This window comes from Corticium candelabrum, chromosome 22, assembly GCF_963422355.1.
Source record: "Corticium candelabrum chromosome 22, ooCorCand1.1, whole genome shotgun sequence".
NCBI classification, from domain to species: Eukaryota; Metazoa; Porifera; class Homoscleromorpha; order Homosclerophorida; family Plakinidae; genus Corticium; species Corticium candelabrum.
The window spans coordinates 2195210-2208891 of NC_085106.1; the positions used below are offsets into that span (position 1 = coordinate 2195210).

General features: G+C 41.0%; 3 protein-coding genes across 5 annotated transcripts in view; all 3 read left to right on the plus strand.

The window, feature by feature from the left end:
* Positions 1–34: 34 nt before the first annotated feature.
* LOC134197097 (uncharacterized) lies at positions 35–7077 on the plus strand. Of its 2 annotated transcripts, XM_062666343.1 has the most exons (15): positions 35–132; positions 204–264; positions 1368–1832; positions 4529–4643; positions 4699–4789; positions 4858–4955; positions 5015–5048; positions 5109–5251; positions 5629–5854; positions 5912–6110; positions 6172–6243; positions 6298–6379; positions 6465–6595; positions 6692–6851; positions 6911–7077. In XM_062666343.1, the coding sequence occupies exons 1-14, from the start codon at positions 59–61 to the stop codon at positions 6809–6811; spliced, it is 1911 nt and encodes a 636-aa protein (XP_062522327.1). In that variant the 5' UTR covers positions 35–58; the 3' UTR covers positions 6812–6851; positions 6911–7077. The 2 variants fall into 2 exon arrangements, with proteins under 2 accessions (XP_062522327.1, XP_062522326.1); XM_062666342.1 differs by having other exon boundaries at positions 6692–7077.
* Positions 6871–11734, plus strand: LOC134197099 (25-hydroxyvitamin D-1 alpha hydroxylase, mitochondrial-like). Its single transcript, XM_062666348.1, has 8 exons — positions 6871–7131; positions 7198–7730; positions 8175–8386; positions 8449–8831; positions 8887–9056; positions 11080–11158; positions 11232–11385; positions 11441–11734. Exons 2-8 carry the CDS (start codon positions 7285–7287, stop codon positions 11596–11598), a joined length of 1602 nt encoding a protein of 533 aa, XP_062522332.1. The 5' UTR covers positions 6871–7131; positions 7198–7284; the 3' UTR covers positions 11599–11734.
* The window catches only part of LOC134197096 (FYVE, RhoGEF and PH domain-containing protein 6-like), a 14825-nt gene continuing 12847 nt past the window's right edge, over positions 11705–13682 (plus strand). Inside the window, exons 1-4 of one of the 2 annotated variants that reach the window (XM_062666339.1) lie at positions 11705–11870; positions 12306–12348; positions 12414–13596; positions 13653–13682. The exon at positions 13653–13682 is cut by the window's right edge and continues 32 nt beyond it. In XM_062666339.1, the coding sequence (XP_062522323.1) occupies positions 11705–11870; positions 12306–12348; positions 12414–13596; positions 13653–13682 (1422 nt within the window). The remainder of the gene's footprint in view (positions 11871–12305; positions 12349–12413; positions 13597–13652) is intronic. The other variant, XM_062666340.1, reaches the window with a different exon arrangement.

The following is a 13682-nucleotide window of genomic DNA, read 5'->3' on the forward strand; positions in this document are numbered from 1 at the left end:
GATAAATCTAACGTGCGCTAAACTAGCGGCGTAAGGCTTTCCAAGACTTTTCGATGGCATGGCTCTAAAGAAGAGAACTGTTGATGGCGACGGCGATGGTGATGGTGATTTACCAACAGAGACGTCTTGTCTGTAAGTGTAAAGCAGTAGTGGTTAGCTAAGCTTATCTAGTGACGACAGTGTCATTGTTCTGTTGTCTGTAGAGTTTTACACGACGTTTGTGACGATCCTCCAACTGTTTTATCTTTCCTGAAGTTGGATGAGGTACGTTTTAGGTAACCCATACGCTAATTATCTGAACGACAGTATGACCGACATCATTTGACGTCACCTGGCGTCATTTGACGTCACCTGGCGTCATTTGACGTCACCTGGCGTCATTTGACGTCACCTGGCGTCATTTGACGTCACTCGACGTCACTCCAAACTGGAAGTTATGCCAGAAGTTTATGTAAAGACCTTTAGGTTGTGCATATCTAAAAGCATGAAATAGTACAATTAGTGTCTGAAATTTTCAAATTAGAAATCTACATAAAAATTTGGATACTTTACTATAGACTTTTTTTGCAAGCTGTAGTACGATGAAATCTATTATGTCGTGCTCAACCAGATCAGTCTGGTTTGTAAAGTCTATTACAAGTACCGGAAGCAAACCCTGCTTCAGAAGTACTTAGACCATCACGGCTGTCTAGAAAGAAGACATGACTTTACGAAGGATCCAAGTAGATCCCAGAAACACTGTTAATTATTGTCGTGCTCAACCAGATCAGTCTGGTTTGTAAAGTCTATTAATTATTATTATTATTAATTTACATAGAAATGGCACATATACTATTTTATTTGTGATTGACTGCACACAACAAGGCTGTGTACTCTGTAGATTTGTCTCTCATTAATTAAGATTGTTCAAGTGATTTAATATTGTTTTTAATTAATTTTGAAACATAATAAATAAATATAAATTTGTTATTGTAGATGTAGGTATTTGTTTTTAATTTTGAAATAAATATAATAAGGTGTACTGTGTAGGTATTGTAGATAGTCTAAATGAAATTACTGACTTAAGGAATTTGTAATGAAATACAGATCTACAGCTGTGTTCATCTGTAAGTGAATTTATTAGAGTGTATTGTTTGATGCTGGCTTTGTTACGTTTTATGGTGAATAGGTGGGAATTTCATGATCTACATTTTTGGGTCGCGAATCAGTAGCAGGTGTCAGACCTTGTGTCTAATGCATATGTATACTAGCTTGTCAGCAGGATTTTTGGTACAGAACTGTGGTCGTAAAATATTGTGATTCCTGTATACATTTGCATTCGGCTACATGTTTTTCTTACTATCTAATAATTCTATTGTTTTGTATAGGAATTAGTGTTTCGTGGTATTATCTCACTACGAGTTCTGTTGGGATGTGTGTGGATGAATGGGTTCATGTTCAAACCGCGTCATAATGCAATAGAGCTGCACTCCCCAAATGTAGGAAGCTGTTTAGTCGTGAAGGCAGATGACCTTCCAGTGTCATCATCCTTGGCTCAGTATTCGGATGGTAACACAGCTGAGCGGAAGCGGAAAGGCTTGAAGAGAAAGAGAGTGAAGAGAGTAATGTTGACTGCAGTACTTCCTGTTGATTGTGACCAAGAGAGGATCAGTGAGGTCATTAACAATAGTGGAGAAGACTGGATGTCTCTAGGAGCTGTGGTACTCCTTCAGCAGCAAGAGTCGTTTCTGGTGGACTTTATTACTAGGATAGACAAGCAGTTTTTAAACCTTTACGGTGCTTACGACGTGCAAGACCAACAAGCAGTCACCACTTGCATACCAAGATTTCAGGTAAACTAATGTGTGAATTGTTACTGTCTATTTGTAGGCAGAAATGAAGTTAATTAGACAGGATGCTTCCTACTTTGCTATTGGGGAGGGGTAAACGGCACCACTTTAGTGTATCTTGGCAAGTTCTTAATGTTTATCCAAATTATATATTTTACTTTGTACCAATAGGTACAGCCTCTCACACATTAGTTTTTTCTAAATGTAATATTTTATTAGGAAATAAATATCATGCAAGGGACTGTGTTTGTTCTACTCTTGTGCATTTACTGGGTTTGTCGTGTACAGTAGCATGTCAGTTATCCAAACGTGCCACCGAACGAGGAGTGCCTTAGACATCCTCTAGAAGTACACGCTGTAACCCGTTACATGCATGCCCAGCAAGGTGTAATGCCAAGTTAGCAACATTATACATGTATGATAAACTGCGTTCTCATTATTACCTTATAGAGTGCAGTCAAGCTTGGGTGTTCGTGTAATTTTTGTTTAGTATACATGGATTTGGTTTAATTAAGACTCAAGGTCACCTGTTTGTGCACTAGTAGAGTTAATTAACATCAGTTATCTGAAATATTTAGAGTTATGAACAAGGTTGGGTCCCAAAGTGTTCAGATAACCGACATCCGACTGTAAGCTACACTGTATGCTTTTAACACAATTTATGATTTTTCAAACTTTTAATTGATCAGTAAATTAGCTAATTGGATTAACTTTGTGTACTACTTTTAGAATTTATTGTTATGACAGAAAGATAATTAATAATGTTCAATTGAAGTAGGGTCAAGGGTCCACGCAGTCATTCTCCTACGAGGTAAAAGACCTTGTAGGGGGAAGACAGCTGGACCTTTAAGCCTATAGGTGAAGCAGCTTTATACTTTACGGGCATGAACTGTTACATGTATGCTTTATTTCTCACACTATTGACAGCCAGTGTGTTTGTTGTTTCCAATCTTACCATTTGTGCTCAGCACATTTATCGTTAGCTTTAGTGCTGCTAGCTTGATTACACACATATTTGAAAAGTATCACCTTATGTGTACAAGACATACATAGGGTAATGATTCAGTTCCATGTCATTTTGCACTATAGATATTCTAGCCCATGGCTGAAATTACAGTGACCAATTGTATTATGAGAGATACTATCGCTAGCAAACCTTGTAAAGACATATGCTTCTCAGTTAAAGAGAGTTTTGTAGGTTTTGAGTTATCATTCGTTGCTAGTGACTTGGTGGTTGAAGTTGGTTTGCAATCGGTGCTTCTTGCTTTTCTACCTTTTACATAGCACAGGTGGTTACAGTCACTAATGGAAGGTAAAGCTTATGTAAGATCAATGACTTATGTATATAATCGTGCTACTAATTATGACCAGTGTAGCCACTGCAAATATTCTCTGCAGTTTTCTCTGTGGTGTTTTTTTAGAGTGTGGTTCTATAATTTTGGATGCCATTCACAAATGGCACATGCAGATTTGTCATTATTGCTTTCATGGGACGTCACCAATTACTTATCATCGATCATCAGAGATGACCTTTTGACCTGACCACACCTAGTGATCATTATCTTCTCCAGATCATGTGCCAAATCGTATGGTGCTAAGTGGTGGGGAGATATGAAATTTCTTGGCTTCTGTCTCTCCTTGATTATGTTTCGATGTTATATCTGATTTCTATGTAATGACCTATTAGTTGCGACTGGCTTGCATGCAGAGAGACACCCATTTCGGGGTTTGCATCTGGGCATGGCATTTGATAGGAGAAGGCTAGGCTTTTTTATGTGTAATCAGGGTTTATATGGCAGATAAGCACAGACATGGCACTCTGTGGCCATTGACAATAGCATAACAATCGATAAACCATTTGTTTGTCTCTGCAGGCTATCAGAGAAAATTTATTGCACACACACACACACACGCATGCACACACAGGCATGCACACACACACACACACACACACACACACACACACACACACACACACACACACACACACACACACACACACACACACACACCTTGAACCTTGATTGAATATTGATTCCACCATATCCACTATGAGTTTCAGTAACACAGTATGGAGGTCTTCTTTACATCACCATCATTTATCGTCAGAGAGTCTGAGGTGTAATGATTTGAGGTCTCTTGCTACATTATCTATTCATTTTTGCTTAGGCCCATATGTTGGCCATTTTCTGTTACAAAGACACACATACACACACACACACACACGTGCACACACACACACACACACACACGCACACACACACACACACGTGCACACACACACACACAGTACATGTTATTTTGGTCACAAATTAGAACATAATTTTTGTTGCTGACTAAAAGGTTGCAAATTCCACTTGGCATCAAAGAAACAAATGCAATGCAATGAACATATAGGCCTTCTTTGTTATCTATATGTACTTACATAACATCATGTGCAGAGGTTGCACTGAATCGTTGCTATTTATTCTTGTTTACAGTCAGTGTATCCTAATAAAAAATCTGATACCGAATGATCTAATGTTATTGCTGCAGATCGCCAACAGTCTACATTATGTCAATTTGACATTGTCTTGTGTTTGAGTCTGCTAGTTAATTAATGAATTAATTAATTGTAATTACAAAGAAGATTTTGCAGAATTAGGTATATTATTTTAAAAGGACACATTAAATAGTAAGTCTCGTTTCTGTTGTTTCAGCTCAACAGTCCAACCCATGAACAATGTATATCGATATCGAGTCAGTGGGAGCAATCTGCAGCTGACATATTGAAATATTGTATGGATACCACAACATCTGCCAACCCTCTTGGAAGTGAATACACTAAGAAAGCACGTCTTTCCCTTTTTAACCAACAATGTTATTATAGCTCGCAATTCCTTGGTAATTGTAATGTGTGGTGCTAAGAATAGTGGGAAATCAACCTACAGTCGTTTCCTTGCTAACACCTTTTTGAACAAGTAAGCAGCCAGGATGCTATCCCCACCTGTGTTCTTTCTATCAGTGCCAAAGGTTAATTGATGTCCAGGTATCCCCAGCTGACATACCTGGAAGCAGATGTGGGACAGACAGAGTTCATGCCACCTGGATTTGTGGGGCTCAACCTCATAACCAAGCCAATAACAGGTGACTAGTAATTTAGAAATGTCTACTACTGTATTACTATTATGTAACTGTCTCGTTAGGGCCAGCCTTTACCCACCAATTTCCTCCTCTTGTGTATGTTCATTGCTGGTGATGAACTTTGTGTACATTGAGCATTTCTATGTGTCTGTGAAGTGCTCACTTCTTTGGTGATGTCAGTCCAAAGTCGAGGCCTGGTTTCTACTTGCAGTGTGTGTCCTCTTGCTACTGGCACTGGAACAATGACAAGAGTATTGCAAACTCACCTCTTCTTGTCAATACTTGTGGTTGGGTGAAAGGTAAGTTTCAAGAACATGCAGGAAAGGTTAGAGTTAGTGTTGGTTTTGAATAGTCATGGTACATAGCTTGTTGGTCTATAAGTCATTAATTAATTTAGGAACAGGCATTTGTCACTATGACTGAATAAGGAAGGAAAATAAACATCCTTCTGTTTTGAGGATTCTTAGACTATCAGAAGACAGGAAATAATTTTGATACAATAGTGTACTAGGAAATTGTGTAAACGAAGGTGACTTACCTGGAGATGGGACTACCTGACAATATGAGATACATGTTGTCAGGCTGAATGTATTCAACAAGCATGGGACTACTAAATACAGTTGATTTGCAAACATTACTGCACTTATTGAATTTCTGGTATGTATTTTGTCTGTAGGATTAGGTATTCTTCTTCTGGCTGATATTTTGAGGATTGTGAAACCTACTCATATTGTACAGTTACAATTGCGTGGCAACTTGAAGAACGCTCCTGCTATTGACTTTAAGTTTCTTCGATCAGCTTCGGGATGGAGACCAGAAGGTGAAAGGCAGAGACAGTGGCCGAGCATTGGGTCTAGTCACCCAATTGTTTATATTCTGGATTCGTGCACTCCCAGTGGAATGTAAACTATAGCCATCATTGATTGATCATACTCACATTATGGGAGACTTTTGTTTAGAGTCGATCAACCTACTCATCATCGTCTGTTGGCTTTGCTAGCCGAATTTACTCAGATGTTCAAGAGAGAGCACATGGCGATACTAAGTGACAGCGAAAACAGTGAGAGATACCTAGGCAACGTGACTGGGCCACTGTCCATATGTTTACCATACAAAGTATCCTGGAAGTTTGTTGCAGTTTGTGTACTGCATGAAAAGGTGTTTTTGATGTATCTGCAGTGTCCCTAACCTGATAATTGATTAATTATCTTGTATATAGGTTCCTCAAAGATCCATTCTCTACTCTTTGAACAGCAGTGTTGTAGGCTTAGCTATAGCCACACAAGATATGGTAAAAATCGAGACTTTTTGTGATACCAATCATATACATTTATTAAAATGGCAGCTTGAAGAGGCCACTGATGCTCCAGACGCATGGTCATTGCGTTTCCTCAAAGAAGGCTCACTTCCTCGGTGCATTGGTCTAGGTGAGCATCAATTTCACTATTATAAGATAACTGCATACTAAAACTATCAAATTTTCACTTAAAAATCATTGTTTTTCATTGCTAGGAATTATTCGGGCTATTGATGAGAAGGGCGGCCATTTTTATGTGTCAACTGCACTGACTGAGTCGCAACTGCAGTCAGTCAACTGTCTCTTGAAAGGAAACCTGGAGATACCGCTCTGCCTTCTTTTTCAGGTACACACCCGTCTGATTAACGCAGCCAAGTGCAAATTAAATCACCTAACCACCTTCACATTCCCTGAAATTCGACGTTGCGTTGTCTTCTTTCAGGGAACTGGAAAACCCGGCGTTCGCCCTTATGTTAGTGGAGAGTGCCAGTCTTTGGTGCTCGGAAGTTCAGTACGCAGGAACAGGCAGCAGCTGTTGCGACGAAGAAGCGGTAATATCTAGTTGCTAGCGCAGCCACACAACTTTGAACTCACAGGAAAAGGCCAGCTAATTAGCACATGAGCGTTGAAGTAACGGTGTCTACGTACTTGACCTTTCTAGGTCGTTGTCTGGGCTTTTCCAGTCGCTTCCGTCTACGTCAGAATCGTTGCTGGGCGTTAGTCAGACATGGAACTCTTGCTACTAACAGCTCGCTCTAGTGGTGGTGCGGTATAGTGTAGGTCTCCATATGGTTGAAAATGATGAGTACTGTGTACTCGACAGCAAAAGCACCAGATGTTGAGTATCCGTGTCTACCTGATTGATTACGGAGGGAAGATGTTGTAGGTCCTAATTACCTGTACATTTATGTAATTAATTAATTAATTGATTGCCGTCGTATCTCGGAGGTCACATGTACAGAGGATACAAAAAGAGGGGCAACTTGTCCAACCATCACTCTGCTGACGTACCGCTCGCTCGTTCGGTGAGAGAGAATGTCAGGCTTTCGTATTCTCACCGTCGTCTCTCGACCACTTCACTCTCTCTCAAAGAGCAGTTTTCTGTTTCTAACCCCCTCACTTTCCCTACGGAAGAGTGACTGTCTTCATAGTCTGGCAACGGCAACTTTCACTGAAGACGGCAATCGTCCATTTGAAGACATCCCCGCACCGCGCGCGCTACCCGTCGTCGGCAGCGTCTGGGACTACGTCTTCGGCAAGGGTGATCACTTCACGATGACCCACGAACTACAACTCGACCGTTGCCGGAAGTATGGCAAGATCTATCGAGAGCGATTCGGTTCGACCGACTTCGTATTCGTTGCCGATCCGGATTCAATCGAGACGGTCATGCGAGCAGAAACCGCTTCTCCTCGCAAACCGGCCATCAAAGCATGGATCGAGGCGAGAACCGAGCTGGGCTACCAAGGAGGAATCCTGAGGTGAGTATAGCTATGTAGGGTGCACGGAGAAGCAAGTGAAGTCAACAAACACGAATAGTGTAACATGCAGGCGTATGCAGAGGCGTGGAGTGACCCCGCTGGCACGTGCGCCGCGTGCAGGTGCCTTAGCTATGAGTTGGCGTGTGACGTGTCGCAGGGTCAAAAGGTTATCTGCACGAAAACACGTGCGCACGTGCAGCAACGTTGCTTTGAACTTGGCGCAATCGGACGGCGTCTGTAATGCTGTCTGTCCTTATCTTCATCAGTAATCTCGTTCTTGGCAGGAGCTGTTGATCATGTTTATTGGGGTTAATTACATGCGTATTGCTAATTAGCTAAACAACTCTGTATTGTTGCATTACGTAATGCATGAAGCTCTAGCCATATAGCATGCCAACTTATCGTTGTCATTTGATCTGAATCACATTGGGCAATTGTTTCTAGTGATGATATCAAAGAATGGAGAAGATTCAGAAAACCTTTGAACAAACTGATGTTGAGGCCAAAGCAGCTACAATGCAACTTTACTCAGGGTGTCAATGAGGTTGCTCAGGATTTTGTAAGATACTTGGAGAATACACGAAATCGAAATCCAGGACCAGAGGAGTATCTCATCAGTGACATTCAGACCGAATCTCGAAAGTTGTCGCTAGAAGGTGTGTAAGGATGAGTTTGTGTTTCTGCATGTAAGGTGATGTATGGGATTTTTCTGGATTAGGGATTGGTCTGATTGTTTATGGAAAGAGACTAAATATGATTACCAATGAACTCGAAGCTGAAACTGAAGAGTTCATAGAATCCTTGCTGTGTGTTTTTAAGGTGTTCACCGAACTGCGAATGACTTATTTGTTTCACAAACTGCTCAAGAGTCGAGCCTGGCAGATGAACAAGGATGGCTGGAGGAAAAACTTTGAGTACAATGCGAAGCTCGTTGCTGAGCTGCAGGAAAGACTGGCGAGAAAAATAGAAGGGACGGGCGATGATCCAGAAGGAAAGTACTATGTGACGTCATTGCTCGAACGACTGCTTATGGATTCGAATCAGTCGGTGTCTGAAATTGTGCTAACAGGAATGGACATGTTCAGTGCTGGAATGGAAACAGTCAGTCAACTTTGATGTAATTATGTGGCTCTATCTGATGTCACTGTGTCTATAGGTTAGCTCGTCGCTGACTTGGATTTTACACCATTTGTCAAAGAATCCAGACATTCAAGATCGTATTTATGAAGAAAGCGTTAGTGTGTTGGGGAACGATCGATTGTGTGCTACACCCGCAGAGTTGCAAAAACTGACTTTGACCAAGAATGTTATCAAGGAATCTCTCAGGTACGATTACATAAAAATATCAAATTAGTTTTTAATGCAATTTTAGTTTGGGTGTTCAGTAGTGTTGCTGTTCAATGGGAGAATGGGTGGACCATGGCCTGGTCTAGTATTAGTAGTTGTGATTTTTTAAAAATGTAAAGTTCATAAATATAATATATTTAACTCTGGTGGGTGGCTCTCTTTAAAATGCAGTTATTGTATATTACTATTGCCTCTTTTTATTATTGCTATGTCACTCACAGGAATGCCTGGTGCAAAAAATGAAAAATACAAAAAAGTGAAAAAAAGAAAAATACTAGACCCAAGAGAAAAGCTGTGATACACCTCCCTCCCGACTAACATATGATGGGCTTTTCATCCATTCCATAGCTATAACTGCACGGTCGCTACCATCCTCAGAAATAGAGCTACTAACAAAGTCTTTAATTGATCGATTTATAATCAGCTAACATCACAGAGCGATTCTATTTCCCTGATGGAGCTGAAATGATGAATTCGTAGAGCATCCAAGAACCGATGAAACATTATGAATGACCTCATTTGAAGACTTCAACAATGATGACATAAAGTGAAGTTTTTGTTTTCTCACCACGTCAATCAAGGGTAGCAACCTTTGTTGCAAACAACATATATACATAACACCAGCATGACTTTCCTTCCAACACCACAAATGCTTCTTACTGCATTGTTCCACCCTACTTATTCTATTTAAATCAGACTTATTTATGTTGCACGCATATAAATGGTGCAAACTGACAGAAAAAAGAAAACCAGAAGAAAACAGGTACCTCAGGCATCAATTATTGAAATCACAGTTTTGACTTTCTGTGCATTAGAGTATGCCAAAAATTGTAATCACAATTTCTGTTGAGCTATCAGATGGCGTCATGCTGTTCGGTTTTTGGTAAAATGGAAAGTGGATGAAGTAGGCCAGAGTTGATTTTTCAATATTTGTGGAATAGCAAAATTTGGGGAATAGGAAATATGGACAATTATGAGCTCTAGTGTGCGAGCCAGTGGCAAACTTGTAAGTACATACATGCACTATTAATTGTATAGGCAATCTGATACAGTCAGACCTCATTATTCTGACACCCGATAATTTGATACCCTCACTTTCTAAAAAGGTACACGTGAAACCAGTTTCATGGTATACTCTATTTGTATGGATAATCCAACAGTCTCATAGTCCAACAGAAACCAGCGGGACAAACGAGGTCTTGAGTGTGTATGGTAGAGATAACAGGTATGTATGATTGTTAGAGATTACAAACATTATTAAGGTGCAGAATAATGATTTTTCTCAAGAATGATCTTGATAAGCCTTTCAGTCATTGACTTGACCGGATGCCCAAATTTGATCTCCTTGTATAGGCATAGTCCTGTGGCGCACATTTAGCTCTATGTGATGTGGTGTGTGTGTGTGTGTGTGTGTGTGTGTGTGTGTGTGTGTGAGAGAGAGAGAGAGAGAGAGAGAGAGAGAGAGAGTGTGTGTGTGTGTGTGTGTGTGTGTGTGTGTGTGTGTGTGTGTGTGTGTGTGTGTGTGTGATTTAAAATTTTTAATACAAAGTACGTGTCAACTCTGACTCTATAATAGACTACACATAATAGATATATCAAATGTGAGTGTTGAATATAAAAATCTATCAAATACAATGATATGACAACGATGTATATGAGTGGTTCTGTACATTCCTATGTGTTCTTCTTTTACATTCCCGTCCGGCCCTGAGGTGGAACTACACCATCATGTTAGTGTGAATCAAACATATAATATCATATCAATTGTACAGTCAATTTCTTTACATCAAAATTGTTTATGTCTAACCGACTTGCTAATAAAATCATTACCCACCACCAGCTACCATTACTGTAGTCTGTTTGAAATAGTGTCGACACTGTGATCAGACAGTGTCTTGACAATTTGCATTAATTATTATTAATATTTTTGACACATTTTTTGTGTCTTGTGTGATATACTTGTTTATTTATTTAATTAATTAATCTGTATGTCTATTTGTAGGCTTGCATCTATATTTCCAACCAATTTTCGAATCTTGGAGACAGACGTCGATCTCATGGGTTACAGAGTTCCCGCTGGGGTAAGCTTACTCACTGGTAAACTCTATTGTATGACATTAATATTAACTACATAAACTCTGTCTGTGCTTATAGACTCCGATTGGATTTTGTCATCATTTCATAAATCGATCCACAGAATACTTTGACGAGCCATGGAAGTTTAATCCCGATCGTTGGCTGAGAGAGGGAAACAACATTCATCCATTTGCTTCTTTACCATTCGGATTCGGTGCCCGTATGTGTCCCGGTAAGCTAGTTTTGATCACGTGACTTTGAATTATTTCTAATTATTACGGATTTAGGTCGGAGAGTGGCAGAGTTGCAAATGCTTGTTGCTGTGAACGCGATTTGTCGTCGATTTCGGCTGGAAAGTGCCAACACGACGGACGTGAAGCAAAGGCTACATGCCATGCTCATACCAGACAGACCTGTCGATATTCGGTTCTTGGACAGGCGCTAAACGCACACTAGTATGTGATAATCTAGAGGATAACGTTAACCGCAGTCTCTTTACCACCAGCCAACTTGCGGCTAGTTGCTGTTAAATAGTTGATTGATTTCTATTTATGGCTGTAAATACACGGAAAAAGTATCGATATCCGGGTTATGGTGTTACGACATCCCGTATAACCCGGAGCTTACTCATCGCTCTCTTGTCAACATCGCGAGACAGTGTGCAGGACGTACGTAGGACCATGTCGTTTGATGAGGCTCGCAAGATGTTCGAAGCAGGTAAGTGTGCATTCTACCCTCCAGATGCGTCAGCCGGATACCAAACAGACTCGGTGACACACCGCCTACGACGTTATTCTAGGAACTATAATTGCCCTTTTGTTGCCTCCGCTTTTTTAAACAATGAAACAGACTCGAGCAGTCGACAGAATCCACTGTAGAGGATCTCATTGTAGGGATAGAATGGAGGGGGCGTGGTCCCAGCTATCTGGTCTGGCACTTCATCTGTGTTCGCGTCTTCCAACACTGATGCCGTTTTTTGAGGGTGGCTTTCGCGTGTGGTCGACACCTATTGTCTGTTGACAGTAGGTGCGCGTGAGTGCGACCGTCTGTAACACGTTCGCTCTAGTTTTAACATCAACACGTAGCCTGCTCGTTCCTCGTCGCCTTTGATGAAAGCTAGAAGTGAGATTATCCGCTTTTTGTTATTTCAAGGGTCCGAGCAGCAAGCGAAATCTGATACACAAAGGTTGAGCACGTCAGTCAATTTTGTTATATTGATATCAACCCGGGTATAAAAAAATTTGATTATATTTTTGGCAGGTCCGAGTCACAAAGTCCGCGCTCTGTACTCAAGCAGCACATTAAGCAACACCAGGCTATGGCTGGAAATGGAAAGCCAAAGATTATAAAAGTGAAACCCGAGGGTCTTATGATGGCGTCTGGGAACAACACTTTTGGGTTAGCAAAACGAACACCACCAGAGAAAAAGATCACTCACAAAGACAACGTGTGTCTTCATCAACTTGGGAAGGAGGACAAGGAAAAGGTTGCCAGTATTGCTGCAATGGCCGCATCTGGAGCATTGAAGCGAGACAAAACGAAGGAGACACCGGTTGCTGTTAATAACAATGAGACAACGAGCTCATCTGTATCTTCGTTACTAAAACGTTTTCAACAAAATAGTGATGCAAGCGTTTTGCCTCAACAGACGAGTGAACATTGCACCGTTGAAGCGAACAGAGGAAACGGCTTGTCTGGAAGTCCACCTGAAAAGCCGGTTGTTGTTTCACAGTCTGCCAATGAAAGCGGTAGACATTCAGGTACTTTCAAACGACCGGAAAAGCCCGCTGTTCCTGAAAAGCCCGCTGTTCCTGAAAAACCCGCTGTTCCTGAAAAACCGGTTCTTTCTGTTTCTCCGAGAATAAACAAGCCGGTATGTCCACCAAAACCTATAGTTGTGCGCTCTCTTGGATCTGACCCTATTGACTTTATAAATGTTAATAAAAAGCAGAAGCCTAAAGTTGGCAGTTTGGGAAGTGCTGTTTCTCCAAAGCATCATTCCCTGTCTCCTCCCACGTCATCGTCATCACATTCAGCTGTCGTATTGAAACCTAACTATTTGCCTCCTCTTCCTCCTTCTGACAAGACTTTATCACTACAACGACAGTCAAAAGGCGATGCTGTCTTAGAAGCACCGGTTGTACAGTTAAGACCGAGATCTGGAAGTGTTCCGGTAGATATAGATCCTGATGGTGCTGATCCACCCGAGTTAGAGCAACTACATCGACGAACGATGATCGATGATCAAAGTCCTGAATTGTCACCTAAGTCGCCACTCAGACCAGTGGCCAACAGCTTTAACGATGACTCATTCAGTGATTCGAGTAGTGAAGAAAGTGATCAAGCTCAGGGTAATAATGATGCATACATGAATATGGTTTTTGATACGAAGGCGAGCAGTCGGCCCGAAAGTGTGTCGTCAGAAGGCACATGCCAGACGGAGGTCTGTGTAGTTAAGTGGGAAATACACTCATTTGTTGACTGTGTGTTTATGTGAAGGAAGAGAAACGGAAAGCAAAGCTGTTTAAG

Excerpts from the sequence above, each read along its gene's own strand:
- LOC134197097 (XM_062666342.1), top strand. The coding sequence starts at position 59 with ATGGCTCTAAAGAAGAGAACTGTTGATGGCGACGGCGATGGTGATGGT. Across the intron at positions 4,790-4,857 it reads GCTAACACCTTTTTGAACAA|GTATCCCCAGCTGACATACC; the intron begins GTAAGCAGCCAG and ends ATTGATGTCCAG. Across the intron at positions 5,252-5,628 it reads TACTTGTGGTTGGGTGAAAG|GATTAGGTATTCTTCTTCTG; the intron begins GTAAGTTTCAAG and ends TTTTGTCTGTAG.
- LOC134197099 (XM_062666348.1), top strand. The coding sequence starts at position 7,285 with ATGTCAGGCTTTCGTATTCTCACCGTCGTCTCTCGACCACTTCACTCT. Across the intron at positions 8,387-8,448 it reads TCGAAAGTTGTCGCTAGAAG|GGATTGGTCTGATTGTTTAT; the intron begins GTGTGTAAGGAT and ends TTTCTGGATTAG. Across the intron at positions 8,832-8,886 it reads TCAGTGCTGGAATGGAAACA|GTTAGCTCGTCGCTGACTTG; the intron begins GTCAGTCAACTT and ends CTGTGTCTATAG.